Below are 19,433 nucleotides of genomic sequence, written 5' to 3'. Positions count from 1 at the left end.
TGATATATTTATAGTTAAATAACTATTTTTTTTTTCGTGGATTATTATATTATATAGATAACAAATCATTTACATCATTGACGATACTTATTTTATATCAAAAACATATTAACTTTGGTTGACTCAATCGATCTTTCATAAACTCGATCAATATTTTCAAAATATCAGATGAGTCAACTCAGATCTTGATCGAGACAATACAGTGGATGACTTACTTTGGCCAACTTGCCTGGTTTCTTCCAAGGCTGGGATAACTTGCCTGAGTCATCTTGGTATCCGACGAGTTCTAAAGCCTTGTCCGATATTTATTCTAACTAAACAATTTTTAAGAGTGCAATCTAAAACCTAAGTTGATGTAGCACAATGTAAATTACCTTAGAATGGTGAATCTGAAATCATACTGTAGATACATGAGGTCTAGTAGTCTTAAACCTCAATTCTACATGGATTTGGGATCGTCACCATTCATTGTGTCTAAGGTATGAATGATCTCCTAAAAACATATTTTAAAATTCATTTTCCATGAATTTAATGACTCAAGTTGGTGATTACCAAGGTATTGGCCAGATGTGAAGACTAAGATTTTTTTTTGAAAGATTTTTGAGGTTAGTATGGTGTTGGTATGCACGCATGAACTTCTAAATGATGTAAATGAAATAATTTTTTTCCCTGCTAGTTGGGATTTTTATGTTTGCTAGAGGTGGGACTCACAACCTAAAAGATTGCACTCTTTTGATTTTTAGCAATTTCATAATGATGCATGCTATGCAAGTGTACTCAAACATGAGCTTAGATTTTTGTTGGTATGTTTCTAAGAAACTTTCAATTGGTTTGAAAAAGTCTTTGGAACCATCACCGACCATTTTGTGTTTATATATGAATGCATGTTCGATGTCCTTGAAGGAACCTATTATGGACTTACAAATGTTAGGAATCACTCCATAAAGAAGGTGTACTCCTCAACCTTCCTTTGTCATTGGGATGCTTATACTACATTAAGATGAAGTAAAAGCTAAATGATGCATGCAAATAGGGTTTAAAATTGGTCAGATTTTATCTGAAATTCGAGTAATCCGAATTTAATGGGTTTGGTTCCTTCATGTATATCCTAATTAAAAAATGGGTCGAATATGGGTTGACATCCCTTGACCCGAGTCGGATACGGATTCATCCCTATATCTTTATATTTTTTAGAGTATTATTTTACAACCAACAAGTGTTGGGTACAGTGATTAAAGCCCTCAATAAAGGAAGAGGTCTTGAGTTCAAGTTACACCTTTAGTGATTTTTATTGAAATAACCTTTAATAGTTCAAAATTATTCGACCTAACCCATCTAAATCAATTTATTTGATTTAGTCGGATCCGATGGGTTTGGTAAACATAAAATAGTTCAAATATGATTTTAACTAGTAAGATCCGAGTTGAATTCTGATATGGATATAGATCCGAATAAAAAAATTGGATATGGATATGGAAAGGCTTCCAAGAATCTTAAAATGGACTTAAAAATGGTGCGGATCATCCCATGAAGGGAGTGTATTATCACCCTCATCTTGCCAAATGGAATGCTTTACACTTAATGATTAAAGTGAAATAAAACATAAAGAAGATATAGTGAAGGAGGTAAAAGTGGGATTGGGGGATGCAAGAAAAATAAAATAAATAATAATCTCACCTTGGTCTTCTTCTTCTCTTTCTTAGATCTTCAAAACTAGGCCTGAAGAGTGTATGAGAAGGAGTGTTGATAGAGTTTTAGGACTTTAGATAGTCTCAAGAGGAAAATTGGACAAAATTTTTGGAAGGGGGAAAATTCTTTCTTTCGCCTTAAAGGGTCATTTATTTATAGGTTTTTGGGAGACCCTTGGAGATATAATAGTACATACACCACCAATTCATTTTAATTTCAAAATAACCTTAAAAACTGTCTTTGTTTATTCTAATCAAAGAAACCCGAAGGTCATTTATACCATTTTGAGTCTTACCAATCATGATGATCAAAAGATAAAAATGAAAATGCACTCAAGGTTTCTAGAGAATTCTTTTGAAGGACAAGCTTGTATAATGGTCAATTATTTTACTTTGAGTCTCAAGAAACTTGGGGTTATGAGGCTACTTGCTCCTAAGTTCTAGAGAAATCTCTTTGAGGGACAAAAGGGTATAAGTCCCTTGAACTTGGTCAAACTATCATGAATCTTTTGGGCTCTAATTAGGGTCTAGAAAGTGATTTCTAAAGTTCTAATTACATAGATTTTATGGGTAATTTATATATTAAATTCTCTTATTAGATATAATTCATTGCTAGTCCATAATAATTATTGATTTTTATAAAATGATGCATTTTGACACTAATTACTATTATTTTTGTGTAATAGAAAAAAATCGTAAATTTCTATAAAAAAATTTGAAAATCTGAAGAATTCGCTACGATCCAGGATCTAGTCAAAGTCAACTGGCCAAGACCCAAATCAATTGGGCCCACATGAACCGTGGTGCCCAAGTTGGGTAGGACGACGCAGTGAATGGAGTATAAAATTCATTGAGATTTGCATAGAAACTTGGCAACTGAAAATACTTCGTATTAAAGTAGGATTTTGAAGTTTTTTCAGTTATGGAAGGTTTCCAAACCTTAGAAAATCCTAATCTGGTTTTTATAAAAAAGAGACTAGATCAGAGCCAAAGATCATCTAATCTCCTATAATATCAATCTCTCTTTTTCTGTTATTTTAGTTTTAGGTTTTTATATTTTCTTTCTTTATTTCTTAGTTTCAAGATTGTAAGGAAACGCTGTCAGTTTCAGATCAAAATCAATAAAAGAAGATAATTTTTTTTTCTCTCATCTCTCTTATTTTTCTATTTTATTGTTCTTGTGATGTTTTTAGGCTAAACCTCCATTAGAGAGGTCAATGAAGCCAAATGATTGTTTTAATTAAAACTTGCAGATGAATCCATGTTGATTTATATTCTTATGTGTTTCACTTTTAAATTATCGTAAGTTCTGATGATTTAATCTTAGATACGCTCAAGTTAAATCATGCTTAATTTTCGATAGTTTGATTTAGAATTTTAATATTTGTTTCTTTAAAAGAGAAGCATAATTTTTTATTATTATTGGTGCTAAATCAGATTCACTTTCCGATCTATGGGCATTAGCTTTGTTTGAGTAAATTGAGATAAAAATGACTCAATACTTATTTTATTTAAGATTAACATTATAGTGGATTTGAATGGTCTAACCTTTCTTTTATAGTTTCTATAGTTCATTTTAGTTAAGTTTAAATTTCTTTCTAAAAATTATTTTAATTTGTTAAGTTCAAATCCCAATCAGTTTTAAGTTGAGAGAATCGATGGATCAACGTTGTCTCTGTGGATCGATTCTTGCTTGCTAAGATTTATTTTTTATTTATTATTTTATTGATAATCTACACTAAACAAATTGGTCCCATTGTTGGGGACAACGGCTTGATCCAATAACTTTTATCCAAAATTCCTATTCAGGTTTTTGTGAATCAAAGTTTTATTTTTTAGAAAAATTTGAAAGAAACAATCCATTAGATTCCTGAATTAAGTGAAAACAAAATCTTATTGACTTTTGTGAAAATTTTAACATGGCGCCTTAGTCAACTAGGGAGGTGCGGTCAAACCTCGAGATTTGTGTTTTAAATTTTGACAAAAGCTTATTTCAAAGCACAAGAACTAAATGAACTAATAAATTTTTTGGAATTCTAACTTTATTTTGTCTTCTATTTTCAACTGAAGGATTTGACGAAAGGCAACGTGGTTTGAAATTTTTATTCCACCATCCGAATCCGATTCTTTAACGAAGAAACAAAGATTTTCTGTTTAGATTAGATTTGTAGTAGGATTTTCTTTTACAAAGTGTAAGATTTTTTAAATTTAAATTTTAACTAATTAATCCGAGAAGACTCGGACTATAATAGATTTAGGGAAGGACAACAGTGGAACGTAATTGTCTCGGCCCCTCGAGTTCGCATAACGAGATTGGTGTTAGTAGCCTAAGTTGACTCAACTAGCTCATCCCCCGTCTCAAATGGGAGGTAAGACTCAAACCACCCACGTAACTTGTGCAAATGGGTTTTTGTACTGACTTTGGGTGAAAATAATTTCATACTTCCGATTGCACATAGTAAAAAGGGCACCCTCATAAAGATGACACAATAAGATAAGAATCGGATTTCATCACCAATATTTTGCCCTTTTAGGAAATTAATTCACAATAAGCCAAAATTAATTAAAATCTTATTCGATTTAACCATATGTCCCATTGAGCTCAATAGGCAAAGCTAATTTGAGTTGCACCAATTGCATTTCTTAATTTGGCCAATGTCAAATCTCGAGGTACTAGGTGGCATCCTGAAATTTCGACATAGTTTTCTCTGTTTTTGTTAGTATTCCAAGGCACTCAAAAACTTGATAAAAATAAACATAATATTCTGCATATAAATATAACTAAACAAAATAGGATAACAACGAAAGTCAAAGGTACATCGAGCAATATAATGTAGACCAGAGAACGGAATGTGTAAAAATATACAGGATTACAAAAGTATACCCTTACTCTAACATGAACCTAACACTTGACCCCAAAATTTATATACATTTTGGACGACATTGACAATGTTAATGGGTGTAGCCCTAGTGCTCATCAGGCAACAAACTCTGATCATTGATTTGACCCACCAAATAATCCTCGCTTGTCGGCTCTAATACCTCACTAATTGTAGGCTTTGAACCTAAAAAATATGAAGAAAATGGTGAGTAACAATAGTTACCCAATAGGTCCACAAACAATTCTTACTAATAACCTCTCCTAAACATGAATGAGTAAGCATATTGAAACATTTCAACACATGCAAAATTTTATAAATTAAATTACGATTAACTAGTACATAAAGTCAATGATGAGCAACTAAATATTTTAAAAAATTCACATGACATCAGTAAGTAGTACTCACTATAGTATTTTCTTTTTATACAAATCTAATTGGCAACATGAAAACATTAAACATGCATTTCATTTTATAATTCAAGATAAGACAAAGATACATAATACATAATGGTGGAGTAATAGAATTAGAGGGTTGGGATTCACGACTAGATCGCTCCTAGTCGGGACATGATGTTATAGTACTTTACTGGTTTTTAGTTCTTGATTTTGTAGTCGGTTGTTGTAACATACCATTATTGGTATTTATCCGACTCAGGCTAGCTGTTTGACGTGATCATAAGCAATAGGTCTCTTTTCGATGTGTCTAAACATTCAACTACTATATATTGTTAGTAATCATTGACCAATTATCTTCATATATGCCTATCAGGCATGCATTTGATTCCCATTATACATTCTTATTCGTAATCACCTTTACATTACAAGTTCACTAGTAAATATAGAGATGAATGAACCCGGATTCTAATTGTGACTCCACTTTCATATGTGTCACATACCACGTATGAGCTTAGTTGTCTCCACCATACATCCTAGGATAATATATCACTCTAGATAATATGAAGTACTATCCCTTTAGGCATTTATAGGCTCTTTAACAGCTCACAACATAACTATATATATTATTTTTATTTGAAAACAAATAAGAAATTAGCACTATAAGATTGAGAATTGATATCTAATTTTTTACTATGCAATAGAGGCCTACTAGCTTAAAATAAATAATATAATAGAAAGTAAATTGTATCTCGTGCTACAGAAAGAAAATAAATATGCAACTACAATTAATTATCATGGATATTCGTTCACCAACCCATACACAACACAATAATGTAAAATGCAGACATCAACCCTTGGGTGTGATTATGATATTTTACCGTTTCATCATCTTTTCCCTTATTTTTGATATTTTCATTTTTCAATTTTTTGAACGCAATATTTTTTTTCAGACTTTCAAATTTATTTTGATCATTCAATCGAAAAATTACCAAAATTTAGTCAAAACGAGGACCTGACAATTGCGTAGAACCAAACTGCCAAAATTGTGAAAAATTAGTTAAAATTTGGCTAAGTATTGAAAAAATAGTTTTTCAAAATTCTTTAAATTGAAAATGGATTTTTGGAAATGAAATCCTTGAATACAAAATTTGACATCATGTAATTTTTATGGCTTAATTCAAAGTAACACAATGGATATTCAATTTTGAAAATCTGACGAAAACATCCAAATTTATGTTTTGTTCTTAGAACCAAAAATTGGATTTTGATCCTTTGAGATTTGGATCTTGAAATCATTCTCATTGTTTCCAAATGAGGGGTAAAACCTTAACTTCATTAAAGAACTTAAAGTAAATGAAAAAATGACATTTACTTAAATATTTTTAATGAATTAAAGGTAGGACAAATACATATAAGCTGTTTGGAGAGTAAAACTAGAACTTGATTTCAATTTTTATAAAAATTTGTTCCTGATGACTGCATCAATAAAGAGTTACAGGTTACGTGAAAGTTTCGATTTTTTATTAGATTTTTTCACCGATTCTTCAATCCATTATCCCACCCACGTATAATTGTTAAATGATTAAAATCCCTAGATGCAATTTTTTAACATGAATTTAAAAATAAAAATAAAGAATTTTTATAATTTATAAACACAACACACATTCGATAAAAAGTCCTAAATGTAATTTTCACAATCTAAAATTACTAATAGGAATTGAGAGTCCCCAATCGAAGTTCATGATTGTCGAAAATAGTAAGTTAACACAAAAATTGAGGATTGATAGTGTGGAACCCGAGGTTGGACAGACTTGTGTGCAAAACAATTGGGTTGGTTGCGAAGTTCTAGTTGATGGTGTTCTCCCTCCTTCTACGATGAAGAACGACTCTTCTTCTAACTAGAGAAAACTCCAAGTAGGTTGTATCGAAATCCACTCAATGGTTTTTGGTAAGAGACAGAGAGAATGGAAAGAAAATGATGGTCAAAGGTGGTAAGGTTGTAGAGTTTGTCAACATTGACAATTGTTCCTCTTTCGTCGATGATCAATGATGGCTCGTTTGCAGCAGATCTAAAAGAAAAAAGGGTGGGAAACCCTTTGGTGTCAATCGGCTAAGTTTGAGTTCTTTGGATAAGAAGAAAATGAAATAAAAGAATAAGTTTATTCTTTTGTAAAAAGTTGGAGGAGTATTATTGGTATTTTTTTCATTTGTCTTTATTTTGATGGTAACTTGACTTTTCAAACTTGGAATTTGGTGAATAAGTACTCCATTCTTTATAATTTTTTTATTGTGGACCTAATGGTGCGATCAAATTTTATTAATTTTTATTCTAACAAAAATTCATCTTTTTTTTATCCCATCCGATACGAAATTCGAGAATTTTATAATTTTTTCATTCGAACTTGAATTTGAGCATGCTTACAAACTAAAGTATGTTGCTCGACAATTTTGAATCTAATGGCGAAGTTAAATTTTGTTAAAAATGAATAAAATAAAATTCGATTGTTTTACCCTAAGTCTCTCTTTTAGAAATTTCTCAAAATTTTACTATTTGATTTCCTTGAGCTACGAATTAAAAACTTGGGGTATTATAATTCTTATTGGATATCGATACCTAGTTCATTCAATCAATCATACCATATAGATAAGTGGTTTCACTCGAATACCATACTTAGTCAGAACAAGTTCACTCAGGGTAGTCACTTTAGTTACCATGAGGATTTTTATATGCACGACACCTTGATGATGGATCCAATCAAATTTTTTTAATAATCATATGATTCTTAATAATTCTTCTATTATAGAGCTATAGAATCTGAGTCAACATCCATTCACTCATATTTATCATCTTCTCTATCTTTTTCATTAAAGTCATTGATGACTAAGTTGTTAAATCAACAACTTATCTAACAACAACAGCTTTATCAACAATAATAGGATATGGATCAAACTTTAATCAACCTAGGGACTCAATTGAGTCACTTAGTACTATCTTTAGAAGATGGGAAATTTAATCAATTCACAAATGAGGATATCTCAATCTCTGAAAATCTACCATTCTTTCAAAATACCCTTAACGACCAATTCCATTCTTTTAAAAAATTCGATGATTGTCTATCAATGAGTAATAATACTTTATTGATTGAAATCCAACTAGGTCAGCTAACTTGCCCTCAAAAGAAAGAGAGAATGATTATTTTTCAAATGAGATAACCTTTGTGAGCCAACCCATGTTTCAAGTTCCCAATGAGCTAGCCAATTGTACAAATTTGGCTAAGAAAACTGATCGACCATTAGAAGAGACCATTGTCCAAAAGTAATCAAGGATCAACTCTAATTTGTTAATCACACCAATTTTGACCACTACTGATCCAACTTTGTACCCCATCCAACATATCATTTCATAAGATTGTAAAGACCATGCCTATCTTACAACTTTCATTCTCTTACGAAACACGATGATTAAAAAATATTTCAAAAAGGTGATTATACTAAGAACTGAGGATAAATGAGGGATTTTGATCATTTTAAAAAATCATTTTCATGTCCAAACGATGATCCAAATCTGTTTGCCTATTATTGGGGTAGGAAGTTGATCGTTATGTCTGTTAAATTAGATGCTAGAAAATACCAAGGAATCAGACCTTTTAATAGATTTGACTAAAGAAGTTAAACTTAGCGCTTCTGGGAGGTAACCTTGTGTTTTTGTTTTCTTTAGAATAAGTAGTGTAGTTAGGTTTTCTTTATTTTTTTCTAATTATAGGCTTCCATGTATGACCTTAGTTTATCTTCTTTCAATTTGAACTCATTAAAAAGGGATACAATGGTTGAAAATTATAAGAATTTCTCTTAAAATATTTTCTTGGCAAATTTATTTTCTTAGAAAAATTTTACTTAAAAACCCTTAAACCCTAATTTCTTTCTCTTCTTTCCCAAGTTAATTATCAACCAAACCAGTCAATTATCATTACTAGGATCTATAGACCGGTCAACATTTGTTGATTTAGCAGTAGAGACTGATGTTGGCCTATATTGAGGAGAAGAATGTACAGGTCGTTGAGAGTTCAGATTCAAATTAGGATGAGCTTAATTATTAGATTATGATGTTTTTAATTTATTAGTTAGGTTATTTTTCAATTCTTAGGTAAGATTTTATTTTTGCAATACTATTTCAGAAATTATCATTGTTATAACTTTCAATCTTTTCAAATCAATTCTAATAAGACTTTGCACATTAATGCCCACTATGTTCCAGGTGTGATCTAACATTTATCTTTATTTCCTTACTACTTGCATACTAAGGATAATATTTAATTTAGGTTTGGGGGTGTTAGGTTAGCTCACAATTGTATTGTTAATTTATTTATAAAATTTTAAAAATTAAATATGAAAAAAATAGACAATACTTTTAAAATATTTTTTTCAAAATCTTTGTATGTACTGTTTACATATGAATTTCAAATCTTAGACTCATGTCCTAATTTTTTATCATAAGATTTTTTAGTTATTCCTCATTAAGAAAATCATAAAAAATACTTTAAAGAATTCACGACACTTCTGATTGAGTCATAAAAAAAAAAAGATTTTATAGAATAAGAGTTAACATTCTTCTCTGTATAAAAACTATAAAAGAAAGATTAGATTAGTCCCACCAAAACATTAGTCTTAAATAAAACAAGTATTGAATCATTTTTATCTCAATCTACTCAGACAAAGCTAATACATGTAGATCGAAAAGTGAATTTAATTTAACACTAATAATAATAATAATAACAATAAATTATGCTTCCCTTTTAAAGAAATAAATATTAAAATTCTAAATCAAACTACAGAAAACTAAGCATGATTTAACTTGACCTTATCTAAGATTAAACCAACAGAACTTACAACAATTTAAAATAGTTTATAATAATTACTAATCAAAAGTGAAACACATAAAAATATAAATCAACATGGATTCATATGCAAATTTTAATTAAAACAATCATTTAGCTTCATTGACCTCTCTAACAGAGGTTTAACCTAGAAACATTACAAGAACAGTAAAATAGACAAATAAGAAAGATGAGAGAAAGAAAAATTATCTTCTTTTAATAATCTTGATTTGAAACTAGCAGCATCTCTTTACAATCTTGAAATTAAGAAATAAAGAAAGAAAATATGAAAAATATAAAATTGAAATAATAGAAGAAGAGAGGTTGATCTAAAAACTGTTTTAATTTTTTAACTTTGAATCCCAATCAATTTTAAGTTGAAAGAATCATTGGATCAACATTGTCTCTATGAATCAATCATTGCTTGCCAAGGTTTATTTTTTGTTCATTATTTTATTGATAATCTACACTGAACAGGCCCATTCTGGGGGATTATATTTTTTATGAGGTTGGGAAAAGATACCATATTCACTTTTGGAAAGATTGTTGGTAAAGTGGGACTTTTCTACCGAGTTTATTTCCTTAATTTATCCTCGAGGAAAATAATGTTTATGTGGCACCTCGCCAAACGCTAACACAAAACCCCAATATCAGATCTTGAGGCATAAGGTGACGCCTCGAAATTTTTGTATGGTCTCCTCTGTTTATGTTAGCATGCCAAGGCGTTCAACATGCACCTGATAGACGACATACATTATCCTACATATGCATATATACATACAAAATATAATACTAGTGGAAGCCTATATACATCTAATAACGTACTATAGATCAGAGTGCATAAAGATAAACAAAATACAGAATTATACAAACATTCCTTACTCTAACAAAAGTCCTAAGGCTCAGTACAAAATCTATAATACTCTTGGACAAATCGACTCCATTAGAAGGCATAGCCCCAATACTCAGCAGGTAACAAATTCTAGTTGTCTATCTGACCCATCAGATAATCCTCACTCATGCTTTATACCTACCTCGCCAAGCTCTGAATCTGAAACTAAAAGAATGGAGAAAGAAAGGGTGAGTAACAATGGTTATCCAGTTGGGAAGTAAACAATTTCTGCCAATAACCTCTCCTAACATAAACGAATAAACATACTGAATCATTTTAAAATATGCAAAGTTTTATAAAAGAAACTATAATTAACTAGTACATATAGCCAGAGATGAGCAACTAAATATTTTAAAACTCACATTAGATCAATCAACAGTACCCACTATATCATTTTCTTTTTATACAAATCTAATTGACCAAATAGAAGCATTAAATATGCATTTCATTTTATGTATCAAATAAGGCAACAAATACATAATACAAAATGGTGAAGTAGTGGAATTAGAGAGTTGGAATTTAAAACTGGATCGCTCACAGTCGGGACATGATGTTTCATAATAAAGTATTAGTCCCTGATTTTGTGGTTGGTTGCTGTTTATCACACTTGCAGGATCATTTATCTAGCTCTGGCTAGCCGTTCGACGTGACCGTAAGCAATGGGTTTTTTTTTTATTTGTCAGAACATTCGATTACTATAGATTATTAGTGATCATTGACTAATCATCTTTGTCTATGCCTATCAAGCGTGCATGTGATTCCCAAATATACAATCCATTCGTAAATGACCACCTTTACATTACAAGTTCACTAGTAAAGATATAGATGAATAAACTCGGATTCCAGTTGTGACTTCACTTTCATATGTGTCTCATACCACATATGAGTTTGGTTGTCCCTACCGTACATCCCAGGATAGTATATCACTCCAGATGATATGACGCACTATTCCTTCAAACATTCACAAACTCTAACAGTTCACAAAATAGCTATATATATATTATTTTTATTTAAAAATAAAAGAGAAATTAACAATACAAAGTTGATAATTGATATCCAGTTTCCTACCATGCAGCTATAGCCACCCGACCTAAAATAAATAACAGAACTTAAAGCCTCTACGCCAACAAAATTTAAATAAACATGCAACCAATCATTATCTTTAGATATCCATTTACCAACCTACACACAATACACAATGTAAAATGCAGACATCACTTCTTGGCTGTATTTCCTACCTGCAGTCACGTGTCAGCTCATGGAGCTTGCTATGTGTAGCACTGCTACCACACCGCTATCCCAACTGATACAAACCCAATTTGACTCGTGTACGGGGTGTGACATCCCATCTTTTTGGATGTAAAATGCAGACATCACCCCTCGTGTGTGATTCTAACATTTTACCATTTCCTCCCCTTTTTTCTTTTTTTCAATTTTCGTAGTTCTCAATCTTTCAAAAAAATATTCACTTTCTGATATTCATCAACTCAATATGAGTTCGTTGAATATTAAATCATTTTTTTAACTATGAAATTCATTTTTTCAATAACATTAAAAAAATATAAAATTTAGATCAAAACGAGGTCCAAACGGTGCATAGGACCCAACTGACAAAAATAACCCAGTGAAATATCCTACTCACGTATAATTTATTATAATATACAATTAAACATATTAAATATGCAAGTTCTAACGTGAATTTGAAATAACAAAAAGAATTCTATAATATATAAATCTAACACAATTTTTTCATAAAAACCTTAAATGTAATTTTCATAAATCTACGGTTACCAATAGAAATTGAGAGTCCTTACAATCTCTATGCGAGATGATCGAAGTACGTGTACGAAAATTGAGACGATTGACGTAAAAATCGAGGTGGATTGAACTTCAAGGTAGCTGATTTTTTAATCTGGCCTGGTGATTTCGAAGATATCGATGTCGTCGTCCTTTCTCCCTTCTACGGCGGAGGACGGTTTGACCTCGAATCTAATGAAATTTATGGTCAAAATTTCGAAACCCCCATATTATATACAACTATTTTTTGACGATATGGGATGAAAAATGAGAGAAATTGAAGAAAATTGAGTGAGTTTGATAGAAAATGACACTAGGGACATTTTTTCCTTCTGCGTCATAGGTCGAAGACAGACCGTTCACTATGAATCGGAGTTTGAAAATATATAAAAAAAAAACCAAATTTAAAAAAAAAAAGTTTAGCTGGTTTTTGGATGAATTAGATGATGATGAATAGTGATTTTGGTTTAAATATTATTTATATAAATATATGGGATGAAATTAGTATTTTACCTATTATTTCGTTTGACAATAACTTGACCATCCGGACTCTAATAGTGACGAATAAATACTCTATTTTGTATAATTTTTCATTTTGGATCTAATGGGATGTTTAAATTCTATAAATTATATCTCTAACAAAAATTTACTTTTTCGGCCCAATAGGACCCTAAAATTGACATCATTTTCATTTTTGATGATAATTCTACTTTTTGGACTCTAAAAATAATAAGTAAATAGTCCATTTTCTATAATTTTTCGTTACGAACCTAATGGTATGATCAAATCTTAATAATTCTTACTATAGCAAAAAGTCATTATTCTAGCTTGGTTAAACTCAATAATCGAGGATTTTACAATTTTTCTATTCGGACTCGTATTTGAATGTGCTTATAGGCTAAAGTATGTTTTTCAACCATTTTGAATCCAATGGTGAGGTCAGATTTCATTTTAAAAGATCAAAATAAAATCCTATAGTTTTACCCTAAGTCCTACTTTCAAGATTCTCTCAAAATTCCACTATTTATTTTTCCTTGAGATACGAAATGAAAACTCGAGGTTTTACAATTTATTTCTACTTTCCTGGTTTCAAATGAGACGGGTATATCATAGGATCTCAAACTTTGAAGAAGATTGAATTATTGAGAGATTAAAAACGTAATTGCTCTCATTGACTTACTTGCTTCTATAGGCCATTGCTTGGAAAAGACGGATTGTCGAATTTGGAAAGACAATTGTGATGGAAGTTTCTTTGTTAAATCTTTCTATTCTTTACTAAAAGGAAGTCAAGATCCTTATTTTTTTGCTTCCCTTATTTGGTATTATAATGTATCTACCAAAATCTATTTTTTCATTTGGTTGGCAGCTTTGAATAACCTTCCTACAATTGATCTCCTAAAACGTAAGGTTCTCTTTTATAGATTATTGTTGTTTGTGTAGAACGAGTAGAGAGTTGATGGATCATCTTCTTATTCATTGTAAGGTGGCTCATGGTATGTGGTCTTATTTTCTCTCCTTTTAAGATTTATTGGTGTCAAACTCAAACAGTCAAATCGCTTATTTGATTGGAAGTCCATCTCTTTTTTATGCAGGTTTAAGATTCTTGCCCTTTGCAATTTGTTGGGACTTGTGAAAAAAGAGGAATGGACGCATGTTTGATGGGAAAGAAATCTCTATGTAAGAGTTAATTTTTAACATTTTTGGTTATTATTTTCTTGGTGTAAGCAATATAAGGATTTTAAAGGGTTGTTTTTTGAAGATTTTATGTTTAGGTGGGATATTGCTAATATGGAGATATTGTAGTTTATTTTACTTGAGGACTTCTTGTCCTCTTATCAATAAAATTTCACTTATAAAAAGAAAGTAAACTAAGGTTAGAGAGGTAATTGACTCTTTAGAGAGCCAAGCGTCAACACTTGAAAACTTGCTCAATACAAGAAAACCAAATGTGGGGAATTAGTGCATGCTTAATGAGAGGGTAGAGAGGAAAATTCGCCTTGCATTACATTGATAAAAGAATTATTAAAGATGGTTAAGTTGTAAAAACACCTTAACAAAATATGTAACATTTGGGGGTGAGAATCATGAAAATAACAGAATAACAATCTAGTCTTTAGGTAAGTAAGAAATCAGGCCAAAATTAGATAGGTCATTAGGATGCCTACGAATCATAACAAAAAAATCTATGCAAACATATCTTGTATTGAGGGATCAGGATTTTTTAAGTCTTGGACTTCTTCTTGCAATGGGCCTTTGGGCTTTTAAAAGAAACTTGGGCCAAGCCATATTTTGCGAGATTCTAGACTTTCAGGATAGGGGCAAATAATTTGAACATAAGTTATAAATTCATGCAATCATATATAATGAAGAGAATTTAATAGGCAATAAAAATAATCATAAGGTTGTCATATTCCTACAGTAATAACAATTCAAGTAAGACTAATAAATTCCAAAGGATGAAAATTTTTCCTATAGCCTAGAGATATAGTTAAATGATCAATAGAGGTTGTTAATAACACCTTAAATTTTCAACACTTATCTTGAAGTAATTAATCATCACATTAAACATATCTCGATAATTTCTTTTAATTAAGAGTATCATGATAGAACAAAATTTGATAAGAGTTGATTTTGTAAAAAATTGAGGATACCATTAGGTCCATATCGAAAAATTTCCCAAAATGGACTTAAGTTTGTTAAAATTGGAGCTCGAGACATAAATATTTTAAATTAAAAACAAATTTGAAAAAGACCCTTACATCCCTAAGGCTCTATACATACCAAATTTGTTAGAAATTTATAAATTTTTCATTTTTTTTATCAAAAAATAAATCCATAACCCCAGCCTCCCTAAAATTTCAAACTTAGATCTAGAGAAGTAGAATAAGATACGAAACTTGACGAAAGAGAAGAAAACATTCGTCTCGATGAGAACTTCACGTCGATCCAAGAAGATCGTGATTTAATTGAAGAGGAAAAATAAAAAACTAAACAAGGAGAACCGTTGGGAGTTGATCTTGGAGTTATTGCATAATAGATGGTGTTAAACATGTAGGAACTCCTCCCTTTGACCCTTTAGTTACAATTATTTTTATAAAAAACATTTTCGATCAAAGAAAGAAATTATGATTTCAATATAGGTTTAAGTTCCTTCAAATGCACGCATTATTAGATGATTTGAAAACTTGAACCATATTTTAAATAATAGATAATTAGTAGATCTTTGAGTTTTTATGATTATTAATGGTTTAGAAATCTATTGGAAAGTTTGGGTGATTTAAAGAAAAAAATCGAAAAGAAGATAATAAAACTTTTAGCCTCGATCGATCTATCTCAGTCTACCCACCAGTCATCCCATACAAGTGCAAAGTGTGCACTTTTTGGGTTCAGTCGACCCTCCCTATGTGAAGCATTTTTGACATCTCTCGGGTTCGATTGACCAAATTTATGTCAATCAACCAACCATATGTGAAGAATTCCATTTAGCACTGTTTTCAATACAACTTTTCCCCACTAGTATGTAAACTTTTCATCACCTTTTTTATTAAAAATATTTAAGTAAATATCATAACTATATTTACGTTTTCATCAACTTTAAAGTATCTAATGCAAATAAGGAATACCTCCATTTAGATTCAATAAAAATGGTTTAAAAATTCAAAACTCAAATAATCAAAATCTAGTTTTTTGGTTCAAGTAGAAAACATGAATTTTGACATTTTTGTCAGATTTTCAACCCTAATATTCTTGGGCTTTCCCTTCAAATTAAACTTTAAAAATCACATGATGTCAATACTTTATTTAATACTTTAATTTTCAAAAACTAATTACGGTATAGAAAGTATGTTTTAGAATTTAAATTTATAACCTTAACTTGTTGGGCAATTAAGGGGTCGAACACTAGGGAAAGGGGTAAAATCAAGCCAAGATAATGAAATTAAATCAAACCAAATTACAAAATTGTTTTGATGGTTAAATTCATTCAAAGGAAAATCAAATGTTGTTGGAAAGTAAACTAATAGATATTAAAACTTATAGAAAGAAGTACCATTAGAGATTAGAGTCACATAAGGCAATTACTTAAGCTAATCTAAGTCATATCCTTCTTTTAACTCAACTCCAAGGGCTTTGTGTGAGCTCCTTGAGTTGGAATGTATAACAATGAAACTTGATAACAATGGATATTAGGGCTCCTTTACTCACTTATGTGTAAAGCCCCTACTACCACGTATTTAGATTAAACATGTATCATCTTGAATTTATCCAAGCAGGAGACATAAAAGTTAAGCATAAGAGGTATGAGTGTTCAACTAAAGCCTTGATTCAATGGAGTTAGATAATTTTTTGAAGTGAATCTAATGGAACATTAAAGAACAAGGAAGGATAAAAACATAAAAACATTAGAGATACTTGCTTGTATGCTCATCCTCTTTCTAATGGAGGGAGTTTAGCTTGTGGTCATGGTAATAAAATAAGATAAGAAGAATAACAACGCTCTTGTATTAATTGGAAAACCAGGGTTACACTATCTTCTTTCTTTAAAAATTTATAGAACTTTAAAAGGAAACCTAACCTAAAAATTGGAAAGAGTAGAGAAAAGGTCAAGGGCCTTGGGTTAAAGAAAGAGGAGCCAACAGAAGAAACCCAAGGACCCTTTCCTAAGAAGGCAAGGGTTCTATTTATAAACATTCAAGATTCTAAAAGGATCATTTTCGAGCTGCCATCAGCATTGCGAATATTCTCATATGCAAGATAAAATCTAAAAAAACTAGGGCAAACCACTTTAATTTCATCGCAACAAGGCAAGGGTTCACCATCACGTAGTGACGCCAGCACTTTTGGGACTAGGTTACTCCATTGGTCCTCTTAGTTGTAATGCAAAGTCAATTCTTGATTTCAGTTTCATTGTCAATTATTTGATCTTTGACCTGCTCATTGAACTCGTGCATAATCAAATTTTCGATAAATGCACTTATTTTATGTAAATATGTATCTTTAATATGGCAGAACATGCAACATGATATTTCAAGGTATACCATGATTATTTACTTAATATAGTGAAATAGGGACAGAAAGCAGGACAAATGCTTAGGAAATGTGTGGATAACTCAATGTTTTAATCCATTGATCAAAAAATCAAATTTATGTTTGAAGAACTTTGAAAAATCACATTTTTGACACTTAGCCAAATTTTCACAACTTTCCACACATTTTCATAACTTTAATCATTTATTATTTTATAACATTTTTTGAGTTTTTCTATCTAGACAAAAGCATTATGTGGAATTGGTTGATACCTTAGAATCACATATAATTTAAAAAATATTGTACTTTGATAAATATTTAAAACGATAGATGATTTATCGATAGATAAATAAAAAGAATATATGTTCTTGATTGATTGATGAGACAGTGCCTCCAACCTTATACAGTGGCATGCCACATTATGCATGATAGATAGATGGAAGAACATCTCACGTTTTCCTGATCACGTGAGATATGACTGATTGATGGATTGTTTGATAAATCGATGTAACTGAATGGCACTATTATATCTTGTTTGTATTTTTAAATAGAAAGAAATTATTTTTATGTACACAAAACAAAACTGTAAAGGAAAATAATTGCGTATTAATCTAAGTCATAAACGTGTCCAAATTGGTTAAGTGGTACCAAGCACATATCAGCATACGGGACGTTGCCTTGCAAGCAGGCAAGTAAGAGCAAGGATTTCCCTAGTCTGGTTGGCAGGGCAACATAGCAGTGGAGCATCTTTTTTACTTTTGATAGATGCTCACATTGTGGAAGAAAAATGAAGGGTTGATGTGCAAGTCGTTCCCTTCGAGCTTACAGGGGAATGCATTGACATGGTTCCACAAGTTGCCATGTGGGTCCATTGCTTCGTTCAAAGAGCTCTGCACTACCTTTGTAACACTATACATTGGCAATAAGAAAAGTAGTGGAGATGTCGACGCGCTGCTCAACATAAGGTTGCGATCTGAGGAGAGCCTTAAAAAGTTCACAAGGAGATTCAAAGAGGAAGTGATGTCCTTAGAGAGTTGCGATGAGAGAATGGCTATGGTGGCATTCAGAAATTCCTTACCATCTGGCTCATGGCTGTATAGGTCCTTTGTAAAGAAGAGATCGGAAACGCTGAGCGAATTGTTCGAAAGAGGAAATAAGTACTTTCGCTTAGAAGATGACCCTCAGAGTTTTGTTGGGAAGAGCAAGGTTATACACGCTATGGAAAAGCTCAGTAAACAGTATCAGTCACAGCAACAGGGCAAGAAAAGACCACTTGAGCAAGATGGGGAAAGGAGAAGAGGAGGGACGTATTTTACTATGCCTCTTAACGAGATCTTGCCATTCATCACACATAAACCATATTTCAAGTGGCCTGCGCCTCTTCCTTGAGATCAGATAAACTAAGATGAGAAATATTGTAAGTATCACAAGGCATGGACACACACAATCAATAGATGCCAAGCCTTGAGAAGATTCCTACAGAGGCTGGTAAAGTAAGGTAGGTTAAGAGATCTTCCCAAAAGATAAAAAAAGGATTTGTCTCGAGATAGGAACCATAGGGTTGATTAGTCACCTGTTGAAGAGCATGATGGAAAGACATCAGTGATACATGTTGTATTTAGAAAGGAGAGTGGAAAGTCAGGGTAAAGTAGGGCCAATGAAAGGATTAAAAGAAGAAGGATTGAGCACCTGACTCATGTCCTTACTGCAAGGAGTGGAGCCTACGGAGTAGAAAAAACCCTATGGGAAACAAACAGTAGCATTCATTAAGAATGACTTGGAGGGGGTAGTGAGACCCCATTATGACGCGCTCATAGTAACACTGCAGGTGGGCACCTTCACACTCAAAAGGGTGTTGATCGACAGTGGTAGCTTAGTAG

General features: G+C 31.5%; 1 protein-coding gene across 1 annotated transcript; it reads left to right on the top strand.

The window, feature by feature from the left end:
* The first annotated feature begins 18,318 nt into the window (after positions 1 to 18,318).
* LOC147386644 (uncharacterized) lies at positions 18,319 to 18,942 on the top strand. Its single transcript, XM_086424591.1, has one exon. The coding sequence runs from the start codon at positions 18,319 to 18,321 to the stop codon at positions 18,940 to 18,942; it is 624 nt and encodes a 207-aa protein (XP_086280717.1).
* Positions 18,943 to 19,433: the final 491 nt, after the last annotated feature.

The sequence above is a fragment of the Akebia trifoliata genome, chromosome 14 (genome assembly GCF_017979445.1).
Source record: "Akebia trifoliata isolate Shusen 1 chromosome 14, ASM1797944v1, whole genome shotgun sequence".
NCBI lineage: Eukaryota > Viridiplantae > Streptophyta > Magnoliopsida > Ranunculales > Lardizabalaceae > Akebia > Akebia trifoliata.
This window is presented reverse-complemented; position numbering and strand designations above follow the sequence as displayed.